This window comes from Phallusia mammillata, chromosome 7, assembly GCF_965637545.1.
Source record: "Phallusia mammillata chromosome 7, kaPhaMamm4.hap1.1, whole genome shotgun sequence".
In the NCBI taxonomy this organism is placed as follows: Eukaryota; Metazoa; Chordata; class Ascidiacea; order Phlebobranchia; family Ascidiidae; genus Phallusia; species Phallusia mammillata.
The window spans coordinates 24,749,796-24,770,261 of NC_137258.1; the positions used below are offsets into that span (position 1 = coordinate 24,749,796).

Below are 20,466 nucleotides of genomic sequence, written 5' to 3' on the forward strand. Positions count from 1 at the left end.
GCAACCAAAGTATTATTCAAAAAGTGTTGCATACAATTAATGTTAAAAAGTCCATTTTGTTGTTAACAGGTTAATAGAACTACCACATAATTTCAAAATTAGATTATAATTCTTTAACTGTGTAACCCAAATATAGACGCAGATATTACATATTAGGTTGACCAATAAACTGACAAAAATATATAACATAGGTGTTGTACATGTTATTGTGCATGACATAATACATTTTCGTAATATGGACTTTAATATACACTCTCCAATATATACCTAACATAAACAGGCAGTGAAGAAGTTGTTTTATTTTTTTTTTATTTTTTTTTTTTGCATGGACCATGTTCACTTATTTAGAATAAAAAATCCCAAGACTTGAAAATTGAGTTCACACATTTTGTCTGTCAATAATGACCAACCAAACCCTCAAAATAAATAAAGTAGATGTGACTCATATCTACAACAATGGCTCCATTGAAGCAAGCGTTTAATATCAAGGACTCAAGAAAATTGGGGCAAAGTTAATGATTTGTAGCAAACCAAGGAATGCAGATTGGTAAAGGTGGAAGTAATCACTTAACTGCGAAACTTTAGTAGATGTTGTTACTAACATGCATGATCCTATAATATCTATTATATCAAACATGTTTAACCATGTTGCCACAACAAAAAGCACTTTTAATCATTTTGCAAAATGTTCAAAATAGATTTTGACTAATTTTTGTTGTCAAATTGACTTAAAACCAGAAAATTGCTGACGTTTAGACATCTAAACAAAACTCTAAAGGTTTTAAAAATTCTAGAAACCAGAAACATTAACATGTAATCACTACACAATAACAATTTCCGTAGTTATATAATTGTGCTGGGTTGAAAATGTAGGTCATATATGCACTGGTGATGCAAATGAATCATAAATTCGTATCAAATTAGCCACAAACTAATGATTAACTCTCCAAAAACTCTGCTACATTCATAACAGGCCCGATATAAACTTTTTCTGCGCTTAAACTTCAGCAATTTCAACGAAATATGGCGACAGACCAGTTTTGCAAGTTAACGTCCGACAACCTTCATGCAGTTATGGCAAATATGCCCCACACATCCACGCATATAAGGTCAACGAACTGGGCTTTGAAGCCTAATCTCAGGCACAAGAAACAAATGCACATGTTGAAACGGATTGACGTCAAACTGAGTAGAATGAACTTTGTCGAAGAGCGAGGCCTAAATCCCCTGGCGATAAAACCTTCATCACAATCAGATTGAATTATTTCTGGCGTAATTGCGGTTCTACGTTCACTAGCTCGCGCCAAATCAAATCTAGGCTGAATAAAAACCCGACACAGGCTCGTTCAGAGCAGGGAAGGCTTCTACGCTTTATCGACGTCGTTTTGCGGAACTGCGCAATGACTGTGTGACGCGCCATTCACGCACACGCAAGCGCCACGCCACGCTCGCGCGCTGCACACACATGCGATAACGTACCTCTCTGGTTTATGCGAGTAAACCGAGGCTGCATTGAAGAAACAGACTGCTCCGTTGGCGCTGGACAAAAACTCGCTGAAATTTCTCCACAGCTAAATTGCCTGGCCTTGGAAAGAACAAGTAACACGTAGCAAGGGGAAACTCCTAAATTGTTTTCACGCAAAACTTCTAGGTCGCCACAAAGTTTCTTGAAATGTTTGAGTGTTTATTCCAGGAAAAATTGGACAAAAAATTCCGCTTCAAGATATTTTTGTCCATTCCCTATTCCCATACCCTTTATATATTTCGCTTTTATCTTTATTCCAAGTCAGTGACTTTAACTGGGCAGCAGCGATTTAGTCCGAAACAAAGTAACGGATAATACAACAACACAAGAAATACCGCCTTCCTTCGAGGCAGGTCAATTATGTTCTAAAAATATGCGCAGAGATTTGTGCCAGCCGTCGACTCTTGCTTTTCTGCGACAAAAACATGTCTTGGTGGATTGAGCAGACTGTGCCCCGCTATATTTAGACGAAATTCACCATTTAACTATGTGCCCCACTAAAATGCCAACGTCTAAATTTGTGAAATAACCTTTCGGCTGTAAAAAGCCAACACGCCCAGTTGTCTATTTCAAGTGTTCGACAAAACATGAAATGTCCGACAGAGCATCTAATGAAAACGGTTATATGTTATATTAAAATGAACAAAGCGATTTGTTTAATTGATTTATTCGAACAGCATGGTCACGCAAAGGTTAGTAAAGTGCGACCTTGTGCGGATGTTTTTCGGATATATTTCGAGCAGGAATTCGACGTAAAAGGACTAGAGCGCACACAATAAGTGTAAAGTAGCCTAAACAACAATTTTACGTTTAATCTTAAAATGTTCGGTCGAATGCAAATATTCGTACAAATCGCCTCCGATACGCCATAGTTTTAAACACAAAATATAATACTTTACTTTACGATGCATTATAGAAAACAAGAAAACAGAAAATTTAGGTCTGTAACTTACGTCTCGTGGACTAAAAATTTGTCGCTGCCATTTCAACGCTTATCTTTCAAACACAAATACCTTTCGTTGCTTCGAGTTTCGCCTGCTGGTAAAAAAAGTGCTCCCCGTCGGGGAATCGAACCCCGGTCTCCCGCGTGACAGGCGGGGATACTTACCACTATACTAACGAGGACGAGAAACAAACGTTCTAAACTACCATTATGAAACATAAACATTTTTGCATAAAATGCGTTTTTTTTTGTAAATATTTTATGGAATAAACGTTATTTTTGATCAGACGTTGTTTAATTCCACTAATTTTATCGAAATAAACGTTACGAAGATCGACTACTCCTGCTCTAATGGGTTATTATATTTCTATTATAATTGGCGGGAAAGTTGAGATACACGAAGCTGACTTGCAGGGGCATCAAGTTTTGTATAAAAGGTGGAGAGCTGTAATGTGACGCCATTACACGAGTGAAAAAAGTTGATCGCAAGAAATTGAAACAAATCAGAGAGATGAAGCTACTAGTGGATGAAGGTGGGACGATATATATAAATGTTTTTACTTCTCAACAATATTTCAATCAGTTTTATTGTATGTTTAGTTACCGAAAATTTTCAAATGAGAAATGTCGTGTTCATTTCCAATAATATTTAATAACATTTGTTGTGTTAATCTTTCCGGCTATTTAATATGGAACGTCGGGTTTCATCAATTGATAGTTAGGCTAACGTTCGGTTTAAAGTTCAATTTACCTTTTTTAATGCAAATGAACATTTATGTCCGTGTAACACGGATAGAGACCCTTCAATTTTATCCTATTGCAAAAAGCTTTGTTTGCGCATCGAGATTCATAGTTTTTTATCATAAAGAGAATGAGAAACTTGTGTTAAGATACAATTTAAAAAAACAAAATATCTTTAACATACACAACCTTACAGATTCATCCAACAAAGATTGTATTCGACTTCGCACAATCGAAGCATTAACAATCAATTCTGCTTGCGGGATATTTTGACGCGTCTCGCGTTGATTGCCTGGAAACGTGGAACAACTTCATTTATTTACAAACGCTTTGTTGATGACTTGGTAAGTTAAATTGAATTTAAATTTTACCTGTAACCCAAAAATATATCTGTTGTTATTAATATTTTTTTATACTTTTAGCATTTTCAGACCAACTGCTGCTGCCGGTGATGCGGAATGTCGTCATACACATTTGCGCAAAACGTCATTAATTTATTTAATTAATATGTCGTAATAAATTGAACCCCCAGAACCTTCCTCCATGTGTGTGCGTCTCATTTTATTTCTCTTTATTTTCACTTTCTTTATTTCTTTTTGTTCAATTTGTATTTTATGTTGGCCGGACTCGTAATGGGAAGGATGTGCACGGTTCTTCACGTTACGGCCCGGTTTGAAACAAGGTTCTGGGATGTTTCAAGCGCAATAAGTCAGTTAAAATATTTATCGAGTAAAATCGCTCAAAATCCGTCTCATCGCGAAAAATATTATTGCTTGTCGATGAAGTAATAAGTTTGGTTGTTTGAAACAACTCTGCGTTATAATTGATTCGCTCTAATCACATGTGTATGACGTCATTCAATCACCTCGCATGACGTCATCAACTTGCCCCCGAATGACGTCATCCACCTAGCACCAGGCCCGAACACGACTGCTGAACGAGAAATGTAAGTTCGATGTTGTTAATTGTTGTTAAAGTTGATGAAATAAATGTTTAACGAACGAACACATCCGGTCAAGGAGGCGTATCTGAAACAAGGACGAGAACTTCCAGATTCAAACCACGTAAAGGAACTTGTGTAATAATTGTGTTTGATGCAACCTATAATATTATGTTGTCGTCACCGTACAGGCACATCACGTCGTTTGATGACGTCATGAATGACGAAACAGAATGACGTCACTCTCGGATAATAATACGACAAGATGACGTAAGGTTGTGTGATGGTGTGGTTGTTTGACTTGTTTTGCAGAAAGAAAGGTTGCGATCCGAAGTATGAGAGATAGTGATTGGACGAGAAGCGAGGAACAGAAATAAAGAGGATTTAACGAACACAGGACAATGGAAGTGGAATCTGACGCGACGTCCAAACACTAGCGCGGACATTGAGGCAGAAGTGAGTGGAAAAATTATTTGTTTCAAGTTTCATTTATTGTGTTTTGCAACATTTAAACGTGGGTAAATGCTCTCCACTAAAGCTAAATATCTCGCACTGGTGTAGCTTCATGCAGCGCGTCTTTATTAAAACTATATAAATCTAACACACCAAAAGTTGTTTGCAACAAGCACGTGACGACCTGTGACCAACAACTTTTTGTCTATCGTGCGAACCAGAAAAAAAGAACTTTTTGCCACTGAAAGCTCATTTTGTAAGTGCTGGATTGGCAAAGCAGCGCGCTCCAGGCCAATCAACGCACCTCGTGTAGCCCTACAGGCAAAGAAAGGGAATGCTAACAACGTGCCACAAACCAAATAACACAAGGAAAAACGAATACGCATAAAAGTGCCAAATCAGAAAACAAGGTTTACAAAAGACATAATCGTGCATGACCAAAATATTCAACCACACATGTGTTGTTTAGTAATGAGATTTATTTATGTTTCTGCACATGCAATCCGGTGGTTTGATTTTCAGAAAGATGAAGAAACCACAACGGAACAAAATCCGGAAGATTTCCTGGTAAGATTTGTTTGTTGGATTTGTTTGTAAAATGATGTTCCTTTAAACCGGAGTTGTGAGCGGACCTGAAATAGAAGCCTAAACCTAAAACCAGAGGCTTCCGGGCCAAATATGATTTGTTTTCTTGACCAAGCCGGAATCGGAGCCAAAAGTTGCGGAAAAATCCCGCCCAACTTACAACTTTGCTTTACCACTCAGCATTTTATTACGTTCTACTTTGTAGATACTGCTGAAACAGTAGAAGATGTGAATTCTGCAACTATTGGATTCGAGCAGCGATCCCTCAGTGACAAGAAACAGAAAAGGTGTTTTTAGAGGGAAAATAATTGGGCTTCTTGGGTAGTTGTAAATGTTGCTGAAATAAATACTTAACCAACCAGGTCAAGGTGACGAATTGAAAAACGGAAACGACGTGGATTGATGACATCATGCATGTGGACACCGAATGACGTCACTGGGACAAGTTAACGTAAGGTTGTGTGATGGTGTGGTTGTTTAACTTGTTTTGCAGAAAGATGAAAGGTTGCGATCCGAAGTGTGAGAGACGGTGATTGGACGAGAAGCGAGGAACAGAAATAAAGAGGATTTAACGAACACAGGACAATGGGAATTGAATCTGACGCGACGTGGAAAAAGTGAGTGAGAAAATTTTTCAAAATGTTAAGTATATTTTGTTTTGATGCATTCGCACGCACATGTGGGAAAATAAATGCGTTGTTTTGTAATGGGATTTATTTATGTTCCTACACTAGTTATTTGGTGGTGTGTGTTGTTTTAGAAAGACGGAGAAACGACAACGGAGGAAAATCCAGAGGAATTCCTGGTAATATTTGTTTGTGAAACAGTGTTCCTTTAAACCAGAGTTGCAAGCGGGCTTGAAATGAGTCTAAACCAGAACGTACAAACCCAAAACCCGAACCTGTTTTTTTCTTAACAAAGTCAAAAGTCAAGCACCGAAAGTTATTGAAAATGCGGAACTGAGGTCAAATGTAGTTTCAGTCTAAATTAATTCCGTTTTGTTGAAACTTTAGCCCGAACCCGACTCGAAAATCCCGCCCAATTGACAACTGTGCTTTAAGCACAACTTTGCATTCAGCATTTTCTTACATTCAGCTTCACAGATACTTCTGACACAGTCGAAGATGTGAATTCTGCAACTATTGGATTCGGGCAGCGATCCCATAATGACAAGAAACAGAAAAGGTGATTTGTGGTGGAAAATAGTTTCGGCCTAAAAAGAGAAATTTAAGAAATATTTTAAAATTTTAGGGAATTCACCATCACTGCAACCTCTACCCCACAATGCATCTCTTCCATGAACATTTCCATCAACTTGAAACCGATAAGTTTTTGTGTTACGAGTCTGTCGTGTGATTCACCCAGGGTTGTCAGTTGTAACAAACCTAACCAACATGACCACGATTTTTCCTCAGCATTTCTTACCGGGAAAACGAAATATCTTGTCGGTATTTTTCGTTCGGTATTCGGTCATTATTCGTTCTTTGCGGGATTCGTTGTTTTGTTGTTTACGCTGTTTCTTGTTCGTGTATATTTATAAATATTGTTGATAGAATAACAATTTAACCCTGGGTGAACTTGGCAGTTTTTTTAAAAATAAACTTTTCACGTAATCGATAGCTGACCTGTGATTGGACGGTCAAAATGCACGACAGACTTGCCTTTTATATTTTTACAACTGTAGCTTTTTCAATGTTTTGACATTGTGAAAACTTTCCAACCCTAACTCTGACCTTTTCGAATTTTTAGACTTGTTGAAACGTCTAAATGTTAAAGGATTCGCCACCACCATATTAGCTATTGTATTATCTTTAAATTTTAATTTTAATCCTAACCCCATAACCTTTAATTTTTTCCGGCTTCCGCAGGTTTCAAGTTAGTTAGTTGAGTCAGATTAGTGAAAGATTGGAGAAGACGGCGGTTCATTGGTTGAATTTGCGAAACCTCGACAGCGCTGACAAAAACGGTTTAATTAAGTTTTAAAACAGTTTAATTTAAACCGCCGTTATAAGAATTTAGCAAAAAATAGCCCTGAGAAATTAAAATAGCCCATGACTAATTGGGTCCTTTTTTAAAATTAAATTTGTTTTGTTTATTTAAACTGGCCCGTAGTAAACAATTATAAATTTTTCGCCTTCCACCTGTAAATAATGGCCGAAGTGTTAACAACAAAGACACCAACAAGTCCGCACTTAAAAGCGAAAGGATCAAAAACGCTCGGTTCTGGATAAAAAAATAATTTTCTGAGTAATTTCGTGAAATTCTCGGTACATTGTTTGTTGTGTGGTTCTCACTTTTATTTCTCATTTATTTCACTTCCTCTTTTTTCTTTACATTCCTCGTATTTTTATTTTGCCGCAAACCGTAATATGGAGGATCTAGTGCACCGGTCCTCCATGTCATGTTTGCGGATTTTAAACAATGTTCCGCGTAATAAAGTTAAAATGCGTAGAACAATATTCGAAATTCCCGTCTAGTATGTGTGACGTCATAGAAGGGTGTGACGTAAATACCCCTGTATACGTCATCAGTTGTCAGAATAAACCAAAAAAATCCTAATTGGGAACCATTTTACGACACAAATAAAATTTGGAGAATTGGAATAATTTTGAGAATTCGTAATTTACCCGCTGAACCGCCATCGTCAGTAATCTAGTGGAGGTTCAGTTATGAATGGAAACAAGCAAACGTTTTGTTTACGAATGTAAGTATCATACAATAGTTTTGTTTATGGTATAATTTCTTTAAAATGAAATTTAAAATTTTTATTTTTAGATCCCATCGGCTGCCAGCGCTTTTCGTGTGCCAGTCTGTTTTCCTCGTTTCGGTTGTAGTTCTGCACCGAACGAGGGTTTCTCTACTGCCTTAGACGAAACCCATTGCGTGGGTTGACACCTTGACGCGGTGCAATGGCTTTCAAACCAAGATCAACCCGCAGAACCTTTTGTATAAAGTTTTTTGTTGTTCTGCCAAATGATTCAGCTACCAACGAGCTGGTCAAAAGATTATTTCCAGACAAACGTATTTGTGGTTGATTCTGCCATTGTTGACATGGTAAAAAACTGGGTTGGAATAAAATACATGTTGAAAGAGACTTGATGTTATTTTTATTTACGCGTAACCCGAAAAACTTACACTTTTGGATTGTAGCGCTATACAAATGAATTAGGAGGTGTTGAGTCGAATTATGCCGCCAGATGCATTTGTGACAAATTTTAAACAAGTCATTGGTTATGCATCAAAAACACTGTTTCAATGTTCTTGTCTTAAATCTTGACTTGGCAAAAAAGTGCTCCCCGTCGGGGAATCGAACCCCGGTCTCCCGCGTGACAGGCGGGGATACTTACCACTATACTAACGAGGACGGGAAATAAAACATTCCGAATTGACATTATGAAGTGCGTTAGAATCCTCACAACACTACTGTTATTTTTCTGTTCCTGCGAATGGTGCCTACTGCCTATATTTCTTCGCCAACTCATTTATGGGCTTTCCGATAAAAAAATGCATTTTTGTTACACAATGTTTTATTTTTAACATAAAACCAAGCGGTTTTTTTTTAGCAACAAACGAAAAATCCCCTCAATAAATATAGACTACTGTTAAGACGTTAAAAAAACTTTAATTTCATCTTTGCATATTTGTATGTTTTAAAATTTCACAAACGGCCATTCAGATCCAGTGTCTATCTTTCTTTTTACTTTTTGAATCTGCACATTTTTGTGACCCCTTTAGGGGCGCTGGGGGAATAACCTTGGGGGTATTTCTTCCACATTCAGTTTTAGGTCTAATCCCAGCAAATCTTAAAGGAGTTTGTGTTTGCCCGAAATTGTTGTGAGTTTGAATTCTGGACTGGGACAATCCAAGTCTCATCGGGGAATGAGTTTCGGGTCGATGAACTTTCTGCCGAGTTTGTTGTCTCACATTGGTTTGGGATATTTGGGGGTTGTATTGATTCCGTGGGGCATCACTGGGGTTGCACATCACCCATGGTTTGGGGTTAACATATGTTGGTTGGGGATTTGAAATCTTCTTCTGTAAAGCTGTAAGAAATGTATTGTTCATTTACCCTGATGAAGGCGATCTGTACAGGACGTCGAAACGTCTGTATAAAAATACAATTGCCAGAAGAGATCTATAAACTTGGTATATAGTTATAGTATACTGTATGATTTAAAATGATAATAATAAATGCAAAATATTTATATTTGAGTTGCTGTTCTGTTAACAATTACATTATGATTTAACATTACACAGAGATGATACAAAGTAACAAATCCTACCATTAATTCTCCCCTTGTTATTTTCCAGCCAATTTTGGTAATGCTCTTCATTTGCCTTTTTCTTTTCTTCTTTTTCTCGTTTTTGTTTTTCCAATTGCTTCTGTTTCTACAATATATATTTATGCTGGTATAATAATTCAGTGAACATCTGCATGATGTATTTTATATGCACCAGTTCTTTGGCAGTCATGTTTATGATTAAATTCAGTGAACATTTCATAAAAAAGGCAATGACATGTAAGTTATGCTTGATGTTGTGTGTTTTATTTATTTTTTATTTCACACCTAATTATCATTTTTTCACTTTTTTCACAACTAAGCAATATTTTTCTAGTACCTTTTGTTCATTTTCTTTATCAATTTGATCCTGCTTTCGTTTCCACTCGTCATATTTTTGTTGTGCTTCTTTTTCAATTTGCTGTTTCTTTGTGTTTTCAAGTTCTTGCTTTATTCTTTCTTGTCTCTTTTCTGCGATTTTTTGTATTTTTAGCTGCAAAAACATCGAAAGCACATTAGTAAATTTAACACAACTAATATTGTAAAAAAACCTTACTTTTAACATTTTTTCTTCCACCCATTGTTGGTGTTTTTCTTTTGCAGTTTGCAATCTCTCTTCTTTTTTCTTTTTTTCTTCCCTTTCTGCCGCAATTTTTTCCCTAATTTCTTTTTTCTGTTGAATAAAATTAGAGTTTAATAAATCTGATTTTATTTGGTTCCATTTACCCAGGAAATTATTTAGGTTTTTGTAGTTTAACCTATATGTATATATTTTAATTTTCCAATATTGTTCAAAAACAACTTCATCTTATCTTACTCTAATTTTGCTTTTTTCCCGTTCCAACTCCAACTTGTTGATCAACCATTTTTCCCACACACTGATTTCGTGGTCGGACAAAATATCATCTGTTGTGTTTGGATTTTTTTGCATTGACTTTGTGTGTGAAAATTCATCACTGAATGAATATGAGTTATCAAGTAAAGGATGTTGCTTATTGCAAGTTGATGACAACCTCGGTGGAAGAATCCTAAACAAAGTTCAATTATGTTGTTTATAAGCAGTTTGAATACAGAACAGTTGGTATTAGGCTAAAATTAAAAAGATTTAAAGCAACTAGAACTATTAAAAACATGCGCTTATTCAAATGCTTGGGGTTACAAATCAACATACACAAATGCTGTAGCAATATACTTATGTTTTTGGTATAACAAATATAATTTATCTTGTTTACATACAGTTTTAACAAAGGACAATTAGTATTAAATTTAAATAAAGTAATTGAAAACCAATAAGACTATTAAAAACATGTGCTAAAACAAATGCTGTGGTTATCTGATAAAGTTACAGAAATGCTGTGGTTATGTTTAAGCACACACTTTTGTTTTTTGCAATTACTTACAGAAGATCATCGTTTTTTCTACTATGTTTTGTTCCACCTTCTTCAGAAAGTAACGAACCCGATGAAAAGGTTTCATCAGAATCACTGTTGAATAAATCACTCTGGTACTTTCCAGATGAAATAACTGGAGATGCTGCATCCAAATATGAACCACTCATTGCAAACTTATTAAATATAAATAACTTATTAAATATTCAGTCAAAGTTCTGATCTAAAAAAATAATTACTCTTACTACCGCTCTTATAAAAGTTTAGCAATTGCAGTTCACTACGTCGCATTATGTGAAACACACAAATCAGCCGTACGCTAGTAACCAAACCCGGGTCGCTCAGCCAGTCTACAGTTGAGTTGAACAAACAAAACACACGCGACACAAGCGTCCTTCGAATTCGACGTTTTGTTGATGTTTTCACCACATTTCACTAATTCAAGCTGTTAAGTTTACATGTTTACCACACTAATGCTAAAAAATTGTATTACATATTTATTTCACAGGACTATATTTAAAATTACTTACGTTTAGTGCAAGATTTCGAAAAATAAAATAAAATTAGAATGATTGCGAATTTAAATTTTATGTATTAAAGCCGTTTACGTAAAAGTAACAAAACACTTTGACGTACCCTTCAGCGTCCAACAGTTGGCGGCAGATTGTAATCACGTGACATGTCACAAGTTAGTGTTTTTGGATAAAAACCAACAAACTGGAAAAAGTAAACATGGAAACTTGTGTTCTGAATTACGATGTAAATATTTGTATTGAACTCAAATTATTTTTCCTTGCTTGGGTTTTGGGAAAGGTACTTTACTACTTGGGAAAGGTTAAACGGGAGCCTTACAAAGTTTTGGGTTAATACGCAGAGTTTAGAGTTTAGACATATTATACGACTTGGAATAATTTTGCTACATTAAACGCATTGTGTATGTTGGAAGCGTCGGAAAGGTCCATGCATTTATAGATTAATATGTCCTTATTACAAGCAGGGTAGTAGTTTATGTTTAAAAAGTTACAAACAAATAAAAAGTTACAAACAAATAAAACGTTACGTATTACATACAAAAACCTGTTTTCCTTATAGTAGTTAACAACACAATGAATGTTTAGTGCTAATCAGCATCAGGAAGTTACTTACCCGACCATTTTAGGTGAACCATATGTCTCAGGTCTCAGCGTTCATGATATCAAATGTATAACTTGTGTTTTTTTGTTTTCTATATCTGAAACTGATCTGTTTTTTGTGTTAGAACTCCTAGTAGCTGTGATTGTGTTTTAAACAATGATTTTTGTCATTTCTACAGAAAATTAACATCTTTGGACCTTTACACATTAATGGCTTCAAAAACTGAACTCGCAAATTTTTCAGACCCCGTTAAAAATTATTCCTACACGGACAATGAGGCCGATACAGTGCCCACATTTCTGGAGCGACATGCTACGGAGATTGAGCATCTTAATCTGAGTCACAACAAAATACGAAATCTTTCAGGCCTGGAAATGTTTAAAAACTTGGAGGAACTTAATCTCGACAACAACCAAATTGATGACAGCACTGAATTTCCCACGCTTCTACCTTTAAAAACTCTTACTCTGAACAACAACCATATTTCAGAGTTGGAGGAGTTTCTTGAAAAGTTGCTTGCAGCTTTTCCAAGGCTTACCTATGTGAGTTTGCTGGGCAATGAAGCATGTCCCAGCGATGTTCTTAACCCGAAATGTACAAAGGAACTGTATCACCAATACCGATGCATTGTTGCATACAAAATCCCAACCCTAAAGTTTTTGGATTTCAAAAATGTTACAGACATTGAAAGGGCTGTGGGCTACAGAATTTGTGTTCACCAAGTTAAAACTGGTGATACACCTGCAACTGAAGGCCATGACACAGACCCTACATATGCTAGTGATTCTAACTCATCAAACAGAAAAGTTTTGCTCGGTCGTTTGCGCTATACTTATGTCGGCAAAAACTCTGAGGGCAATAGGTTTATCAGAAACAATGATTTGTAATTGTGTATTGTATGTTTTGAATTTTTCCTGTTCTTGAACAAATTATATTTACGAAGTGAAGATTTGTGCAATATCTTGTTTATGCAAACAGAGTAAATGCAAATTAGCTGTGAGATTAAGATGTTAATGCATTTGTAACATACATGTATATGCAAATTAACTGTGAAAAAATGTAATTGATCGATATGCTGTATTATAATGTACTTGTGCCTTGTCATTTGCAATATGTGGTTTATATACTGTTGCCTAAAGTTTGTGCAATTAACGAAGTATATTTATGGGTAAAATTTGTACAATTTCTTTTTTATGCAAACATGTCGTTTATAAATTAAAGTTCAAATTAACCTGTGGTCTATAGATGTTTCATGCGGTATTCTCACATTGGTCTTTTACTGTGTTACATTCTAATAAAAAATAGCGCATTGTGTAAAACAGCAATGTTTTTGGGTTTGTTACAATTGATTTAATGATTGTGTTTATGTGGTATTTTACAGATTAAAGCTGAATAAAGGAGGTTTTAATGGAACCGACCACTGAACAGTCGGTAAATTTGCCAGAGGACCTGACTTCTGATGCTGCAATAAACACGAAACAAATCACCACTGAAACACAATGTTGCGAAGATTCCAACAAAACTGAAAACAATAAAGATGATTCTCGGCTGATTGGTCAAAGTCTTCAGAGGAATCGTGATGATGCTGAACAGTTAAATCCTGTTCTGGGTGAAACTTTGCAGCAAATTGATAATATGACATTCTTAAATAGTAAAGACCAACATCCCTACCCACAATGTTACCATGACAACAGTCAATCTCCTCCCCTTGTCCAAGTTGGAGAAACTCCAAAGGAACAACCTAATGTTACTGATAATGTTTTACCTGCAGAAGATCTGGCCACCGCTCCAACTGCGGAGCAAGTCAAATTTGAGATAGTTGATGAAGAAGTGGTAAACTTGCTGGACTCTGTTGTGAACCAAATTTGCTTAGTTGTTGTTGATGAAAAAGAAACAAAAGAAAAAGAAGTTGTTGTGAAGCCTGTAACAGTTGAAGTTAAATCGAAACCTGCTGGAGTAAGCCACACTGGAAGAGTGATTGATCCCATATGTCTACAGCAAAATATGTAAGAGCTACTTTCAAAACTAAATTTAGTGGTTTTTATGCAGTTCAATCTCAGGAATTGTTATACCCAACCAAAATTAGGCATCTTCTGGGGAACTTAATGCTTTTTCCTGTCATAAACTTGGATCATCACTGGCCAATAGAAAAATAATTGCTATATCACTACTACTATGTTTGTTTAAAAGACATAAACAAATCATAAATGTACTGTGCACTGGTATACATTTCTGTAGTTTTAAGAAGTGATTTTTTTAGGGCCATTGTGTCCATAAGGTTTTTAATCTTCATGTAACTAATGCATGGGTTATTTCTATTTTCAGATTTTCTTCGATTGTTGCTGAGAACCTGGTTGAATATCAGTGGCCAGCCGACAGCTCGGGTGATTACTATATGCTACAAGAACAAGTCAGCACTTTCTTAAGCATCACTTCATTCAAAAGAAAATATCCAGGTGAGTTTTGACTAAAAGATGTAACAGAAAGCAGCAAATAACAGATGTTCATAGAATGAGCTAATGAACTTTTCGACTGGATTTAATTTTTTGTTTTTGAAATTCAGAAATTCAGCGTCGCAAACTTGACCCTGCTGAGGTGAACCACTTGTTAGCTGGACATTTTATAAGCGAAGTCCAAGTCACCTTGGGTAAGTTGATATTATTACTATTACACAGTCATTGCTTAATAAAAGAACGAAACATAATCATCAAAAATGAAAATAAAAACTTGTTGTTTGTTTATCCACTATGGTTTTTTTGTATTATTTTGCAATGATGTTTTCAGGACTTACTGCGCTGAAGAGTTCTGATGTTTGTGACATGATGGCAAAAGAATATCCAGAAAAATACAACGAGTATCAGTTGGTGATGCAGGAGCGAGAAAAACAAAAGCTGCAAAACAAATACAAGGAATATGCGTCGGTAATTGTTGGCCAAGAACACTATTTTTTTAAACTTTGGGATGAATCTAACTTTTCAAGTAATGCAAACCCCCAAATAGAATGATTTGCAAAGTTGTGTTTTCTTTAAACATGCTCTGTGGTTAAATTTTCTGACGCGTTATTGTCTGATGGGTTTTAAGTGGCTTCTAATATGTGTATATGATACCAATGATTTTTTTACTAAAGGAGGATAAAAGGTTAAACAGAAAGTCAAAATCAGTTGTTGTTTGGGATGTCTTTCAATGTGTTGTTTGTTTGTAGTCAAGCGTTCAAGTTGAAAAGTCGCAGATGCCGGGATATTTGAAGAAAGCAATGAAACAAGCTGCTGCGTACAACGCGAGTCTCAACAGACAGCGAAGGGATGAATTTGCTGCTTATTACGACATGCAAACTAATGTAGGTGGAATTGTAAAGTGTAGGTAACAACTGACCATTAAGTAATGAAGGAAATAATTAATTTTTGTTTAGTTTGAAGTTATACATTGCTGGACAAAATGTTATTTAACCAAATATTTTGTGTGTTGCTGCTTTGTTGTTTATATAAATTTTGTCTTAGCTCTTAAAGATACTCATGCTCAAAACATCTTAAAACATATGCGGATTTAAAGTCTTAAAAGAGACTATATTTTGCATTGTGTTATTGACAGTTTTTCATGAGTTTTCAGAAAACAGCTTTTCTAGCTTTAAACATTGGTGTCGAGTGTCGACTACACCATCATTCTTGAGTTTACAAACACATTATTTTCCAAGAAAGCATCTGCAAACAACTGTATTGCTAAATTGTCACTACTTTTGTAAAAGTTACACTTCTTTACAATGTCATGTTACAAAATGTGCAGTGATTTAATCAGACCAATTGTGAAATAAACTAAAAAAAAACTCTAAAACAAAATGTGCAAAAACAATTGAAATTTTGATTATTTGATTTTTACTTCAGTTTAATTCCATTCAGGTTCTTCAATACCCGAGAAACAAAGTTCGCAAACTTGACCCTGAATTGACGAGACCGAGTTTGTATCCATGTGCGTTGATCCCTGGGCAGTTTCAGGAATATTACAAAACGTAAATAAGATTATAAAAGTATAAGACTTTGAAAATTTCAAATTTGGGAATTCGATTATAGCAGGGGTTCCCAACCTTTTTATGACCCCGTACCACCTGGACGCTCTGCACTGCCACGCGTACCACCATAGAGCACTAATGTGCTCTACAGTGCTCCATGGCAGGGGTCCGCAAATACTTTTTGACGCGACCCTAAAAAATTTGCTCTAAATTCTCGCGACCCAAGCATTTTGTTAGCATGTAAGTTTGTGGAAAATACTAAACAACTAAATATCAATGTTAAGACTAGTATTATGCTATTGTTAGTTGATATTTTCACATAAAACAGTAGGTAAACGAACGTATTTATTCTAACAAATAAGAACCGCATCCTTGCACAGGTGCGCTTATCTTGTTGCATTCTTACATAGACTGTATGTAACAGTTACGTAGTCATACGTAACAATGTAAAAATTAATCAAAAGGTCGGAAAAAGCCGAAGTTCATTAATACTGTAGATGAGACGCTTATATTCATATTATATTCATGGTAAATAAAATATTTCGCGACCCAGACTGGAAGGTCTCGCGACCCACTATTTGCGGACCCCTGCTCTATGGTACCACTTCTTGCAGAACAACTAATTTGTTTGAATCATATTTCATTCAACGCTATCTTAAGCACCAAAACAGTAGATATATCTATCAAGAGCAATCATTTGACATAATTAACGCCCACTGTGCCACAGCGTTGTTCGGCTTTTCATAGCAAGTAGCAACTATGCTTTTTGTTGAGAATTGACATGACCTGTATTTTGAAGATCGTAATGATACGAAACAACAGGAATAGTTACGTAACAATGACAATAGGCCTGGGGACTGTTTTTTTGTAAACAAAACCAGACAAACAAAATATAAAGTTGCAAATTGAGGTTTTTGTGAACAAAACAGAAGCTACTCGCGTACCACCTGAAAACCCTTCGCGTACCACTAGTGGTACGCGTACCACCGGTTGGGAACCCCTGGATTATAGGATGAAAATAAAAAAAGCATCCATACTTTCTTTAATGTGGTGAAAACAATTTACTCCTAAGTAATGATTTTTTTATGTTCAGTTATACGCGAAATGATATGATGTTTATGCCAATGACAACTGCACTGTATGGACCCCCTCATCCTAATGAACCAATCAACGACATCGAAAGTTCAGGATCTGAAGTAGACTCGGTTTGTTCGCAATAAAATAGAAATGTTTTATGTTTCTGTAATGTAGAAAAAATTCAGACAAAGTTGATTTCGATTAATACTCCCTAAAATTTCTTCTGATATATATATGGCTTTTTTTAGTTGTTTGCTACATCCATCCCTGCACATTAACTGTAAGGTTTCTATAGTTGTATAAAATGCTTATGCAGCATTATTCCCTTGTTATCTGGTTAACAACAAGAAATATCAGGATGTGGGACAGAAAAATATTCTTCTGTTGATGGTTTCAACCCTAGTGGTAAAATTCCTTACATGGTTTCTCTGGAACTCTCTCATTGAGCTCATTGTCCAAACCCCCAGTCTGGAACTACTAAATTAAAGATTTTGCAAATTTTTAGTAAATAATTCAAACTTTGGCCAGTAGCCTGATGTAGTGATCAGGTTTTGCGTTTTTTTATACGGTGACATAAAATGTGTTTTACCAGGAACCAGATTCTGTGACTACTTTGTCATCGGTCCCTCACAGCATTCGATCAATTTCTTCTGCAAAACCCAAGGATCGATCGGGTAAAGTTTGGAATTGGCTTCATATGTCATGATTACAGTTTGTAATTTGAGTTGTTCAACAGTTTCTGCACGATCGTCGATCGCTGGAGACATTCAACCGATGGAAACAAACCAAAAAGAAACAAATCAAGAGGAGGGAGGCGAAAATGATGAGAGTGAGAATGAAGAATCGGTAAGGAACACTATACACATACTTGGAAGAGAAATTTAATCATAAACATAACTGCCAAAGAACTTGTGTATATAGAATACATTATAGTACAGATGTTTTAACAATCACGGTTGTCACCAGTATTCTTTATGCAGTAATTTAGGTAAACCTGCACTGATATTGACAACAGTGGTTGTTGAAACGCCTGCATAATGTATTCCATATAAGTTCTTTGGCAGTTATGTTTAAAGAATCGGTAAATAATAAAAATTTGAGAAGACCTGGTCCTGGTTAATAGCATGAAATTGTCTCTGCACCAATGTATGTCTGTATTGTGACAGTAGTAAGTGCTGTTAGATGGAAAACAGGCTTTGCATGCTAAAGCTGGCATAGCAGAAAACCCACAAGCTGTGTTTTAAATTTTAGCTAATGCTCACATGTGTTTAAGTTTATGCATTTGTTATTGTAAACCTCTTTTCCTTCGTTTAATTTCAGGGTCCGTTTAATCCCATTTGTGGTATTTGTGGGAAAGATGAGACGTGCAATAAAAAGGATGAGCCGGAAGATCTAATAAAATGTTCACAATGTGACAATCACGGTGGGTGAAATATCAAATAACTTCTGGTTTGTCAAACTGCCTCTGGTAACCAGCAATACAAAGATTTTGTCAATAAAAGTCTGACCATTATTTACATGTATTGCACACTTTTTTGTATTTTAGTCATCAAAATTAGTCATCTTCACAAATTAACATATTATTAAATGTGTAATATTAAATTACTCCCGGTTTATTATAACCTTTGGTGAACTGGAAATCATAACCAGAAATATCAAACATATTGTCAATAAAAGTCTGACCATTATTTCAATGTGTTGCATAGTTTGTAAATTATCAGTTGTGTTTATAAAGGCTTTTGTGGATTATTACAGTGTGTTGCAATTTTAAAATTACCAGTCAGCTTTACGAATGCTTTTGCGGATAGGCCACCCGACATGTTTGGAGATGTCTTCAGACTTGGTATCTGTAATTCTGACGTACAACTGGCAATGTATGGAGTGCAAGACATGCACGATATGTAGCATGCCACATCGTGAAGATCTCATGATGTTTTGTGATCGATGTGACAGAGGTTACCACACTTTCTGTGTCAGTCTACGAGCTATTCCATCAGGTAAAACATCTGCTGCTGTGCCGATGTTTAGTATATTTTATTGTAGAAAATTTGATGTAGTGTTCATGTTTTCAACAAAGGCTAAATAACAATGCTGCATGTTGTTAATTACAAACCCTCAGCGCCCAACCCGAATAGCTCTAACTGTTAACGCTTTCAAAAGTCTGCAAACTTATATTTTCGTAGTCGTGTGATACATGTGGTAGACCATGCGGTATCATTTGGTATTTAGTACCACCACCAAATAACACTCTACTCTGTTGTGCTTTTTAACGTCTCCGCATTGTGCAGATATTTTGGAGTGGTGAATATTTTAGCAGATGTGTGTTGCCTTTGCAAACTCAACTCAACCAAAACATATGTGCGTGACTGATTAAAACCACAAAAAACACACAAGGCTAGTCATTGTTCTTAGTTGATTTGTTGCAGTAAAATTTACAACTCATTATTACATGTTAGTAGCAGCTGACATTTCCCAAATGAGGCAGAATCAATTTGCATGGAAGTCTAACATCTAGTTATTATTTGCACTCTGTGATTTTCTAACTCTGTTTTATTTTGCAGGTGTTTGGGCTTGCTCCAGATGCACTCATGCCGATCCCGACTTCCTCAGAAGAAGAAGGAAGCAGCTGAAGCAGATGTTGGGGATCAAGAGCACTCGTGGAAGAGGAGGGAGAAGGAGGGGAAGAGGAGGGAGAAGAGGAGAACCGAAAACAACGGTTGAAGTGGACATGGATGACTCTGTCATGTCCATCGACAGCTTGGAGTCATCACAGCAGGGAAAAATAGATGAGGACTCCAACACAAGAGATGAGATCCCAAACACTGATACTCCACCTGTGGATGAGGAAGGGAACAGTTTGTTAGCCAATATTGATGACAATGCCCAACATGCAGATGTAGAGCAAGATCATGTTTTCCAAACACCAGAAAATAATGTTACATTAACTAGTGACACTCCAGTTGCCGACACAAAGCCAGCATTGCCAGAAACCGATTCTTCAGTTCAAAGTGTTACTTCTGAATGAAATTTGCAAACCTTATGAGGAATGTTAAACTTTTCCAAACTCGTAGACAAAATTTGACTTTGTTCAGTTTTCCCAACTGCCAAATAAAACCTGCATTTACCAAAATACTTAGAAAAAACGGTTCAAAATAGATGCTTTATTGAACAAAAATAGGTGCACATTGAAAAGCATATATGTTGTGTCAATCTTTTCTTTTCAGTCGGTCCAAAGCAGGTTTACTAAAAAGTTTCTCAAATAAAGCTTGATTCCAAATAGTTCCGTATCGAAAGGAAATAAAAAAGAAAGTGGATGAATTGACCAACTGAAGCTTGACCAGACGTTTAAGATAATTTTGAGTTGGATCATCTAACAATGGAATACTGCTCACTGGAA

The 20,466-nt window shown here is 36.0% G+C and overlaps 4 protein-coding genes, 1 long non-coding RNA gene and 2 other non-coding genes across 7 annotated transcripts; 4 read left to right on the plus strand and 3 right to left on the minus strand.

The window, feature by feature from the left end:
• Positions 1-2,578: 2,578 nt before the first annotated feature.
• Trnad-guc (transfer RNA aspartic acid (anticodon GUC)) lies at positions 2,579-2,650 on the minus strand. The gene has a single exon. It is a non-coding gene; the product is annotated as a tRNA-Asp (tRNA).
• Positions 2,651-2,938: 288 nt separating this feature from the next.
• LOC145238948 (uncharacterized) lies at positions 2,939-5,167 on the plus strand. Its single transcript, XR_013862210.1, has 6 exons — positions 2,939-3,001; positions 3,406-3,553; positions 3,632-4,155; positions 4,229-4,273; positions 4,341-4,605; positions 5,125-5,167. It is a non-coding gene; the product is annotated as an uncharacterized LOC145238948 (long non-coding RNA).
• A 230-nt stretch (positions 5,168-5,397) lies between these two features.
• Positions 5,398-6,727, plus strand: LOC145239108 (uncharacterized). The gene is made up of 5 exons (XM_080102391.1): positions 5,398-5,474; positions 5,550-5,804; positions 5,948-5,992; positions 6,283-6,372; positions 6,439-6,727. The coding sequence occupies exons 2-5, from the start codon at positions 5,773-5,775 to the stop codon at positions 6,725-6,727; spliced, it is 456 nt and encodes a 151-aa protein (XP_079958517.1). The 5' UTR covers positions 5,398-5,474; positions 5,550-5,772.
• A 1,550-nt stretch (positions 6,728-8,277) lies between these two features.
• Positions 8,278-11,228, minus strand: LOC145239511 (uncharacterized). Its single transcript, XM_080102838.1, has 6 exons — positions 10,868-11,228; positions 10,285-10,495; positions 10,024-10,140; positions 9,808-9,960; positions 9,471-9,576; positions 8,278-9,230 (listed from the first exon to the last, which is right to left on the minus strand). The coding sequence occupies exons 1-6, from the start codon at positions 11,023-11,025 to the stop codon at positions 8,860-8,862; spliced, it is 1,116 nt and encodes a 371-aa protein (XP_079958964.1). The 5' UTR covers positions 11,026-11,228; the 3' UTR covers positions 8,278-8,859.
• Positions 8,480-8,551, minus strand: Trnad-guc (transfer RNA aspartic acid (anticodon GUC)). Its single transcript has one exon. It is a non-coding gene; the product is annotated as a tRNA-Asp (tRNA).
• A 914-nt stretch (positions 11,229-12,142) lies between the features above and the next one.
• Positions 12,143-13,369, plus strand: LOC145237254 (leucine-rich melanocyte differentiation-associated protein-like). The gene has a single exon (XM_080100055.1). The coding sequence runs from the start codon at positions 12,199-12,201 to the stop codon at positions 12,874-12,876; it is 678 nt and encodes a 225-aa protein (XP_079956181.1). The 5' UTR covers positions 12,143-12,198; the 3' UTR covers positions 12,877-13,369.
• A 14-nt stretch (positions 13,370-13,383) lies between these two features.
• LOC145237248 (PHD finger protein 10-like) lies at positions 13,384-20,199 on the plus strand. Its single transcript, XM_080100048.1, has 12 exons — positions 13,384-13,995; positions 14,315-14,445; positions 14,553-14,636; positions 14,774-14,910; positions 15,192-15,326; positions 15,883-15,992; positions 17,086-17,197; positions 17,662-17,743; positions 17,806-17,915; positions 18,390-18,492; positions 18,878-19,066; positions 19,631-20,199. The coding sequence occupies exons 1-12, from the start codon at positions 13,397-13,399 to the stop codon at positions 20,092-20,094; spliced, it is 2,256 nt and encodes a 751-aa protein (XP_079956174.1). The 5' UTR covers positions 13,384-13,396; the 3' UTR covers positions 20,095-20,199.
• The last annotated feature ends 267 nt before the right edge of the window (positions 20,200-20,466 follow it).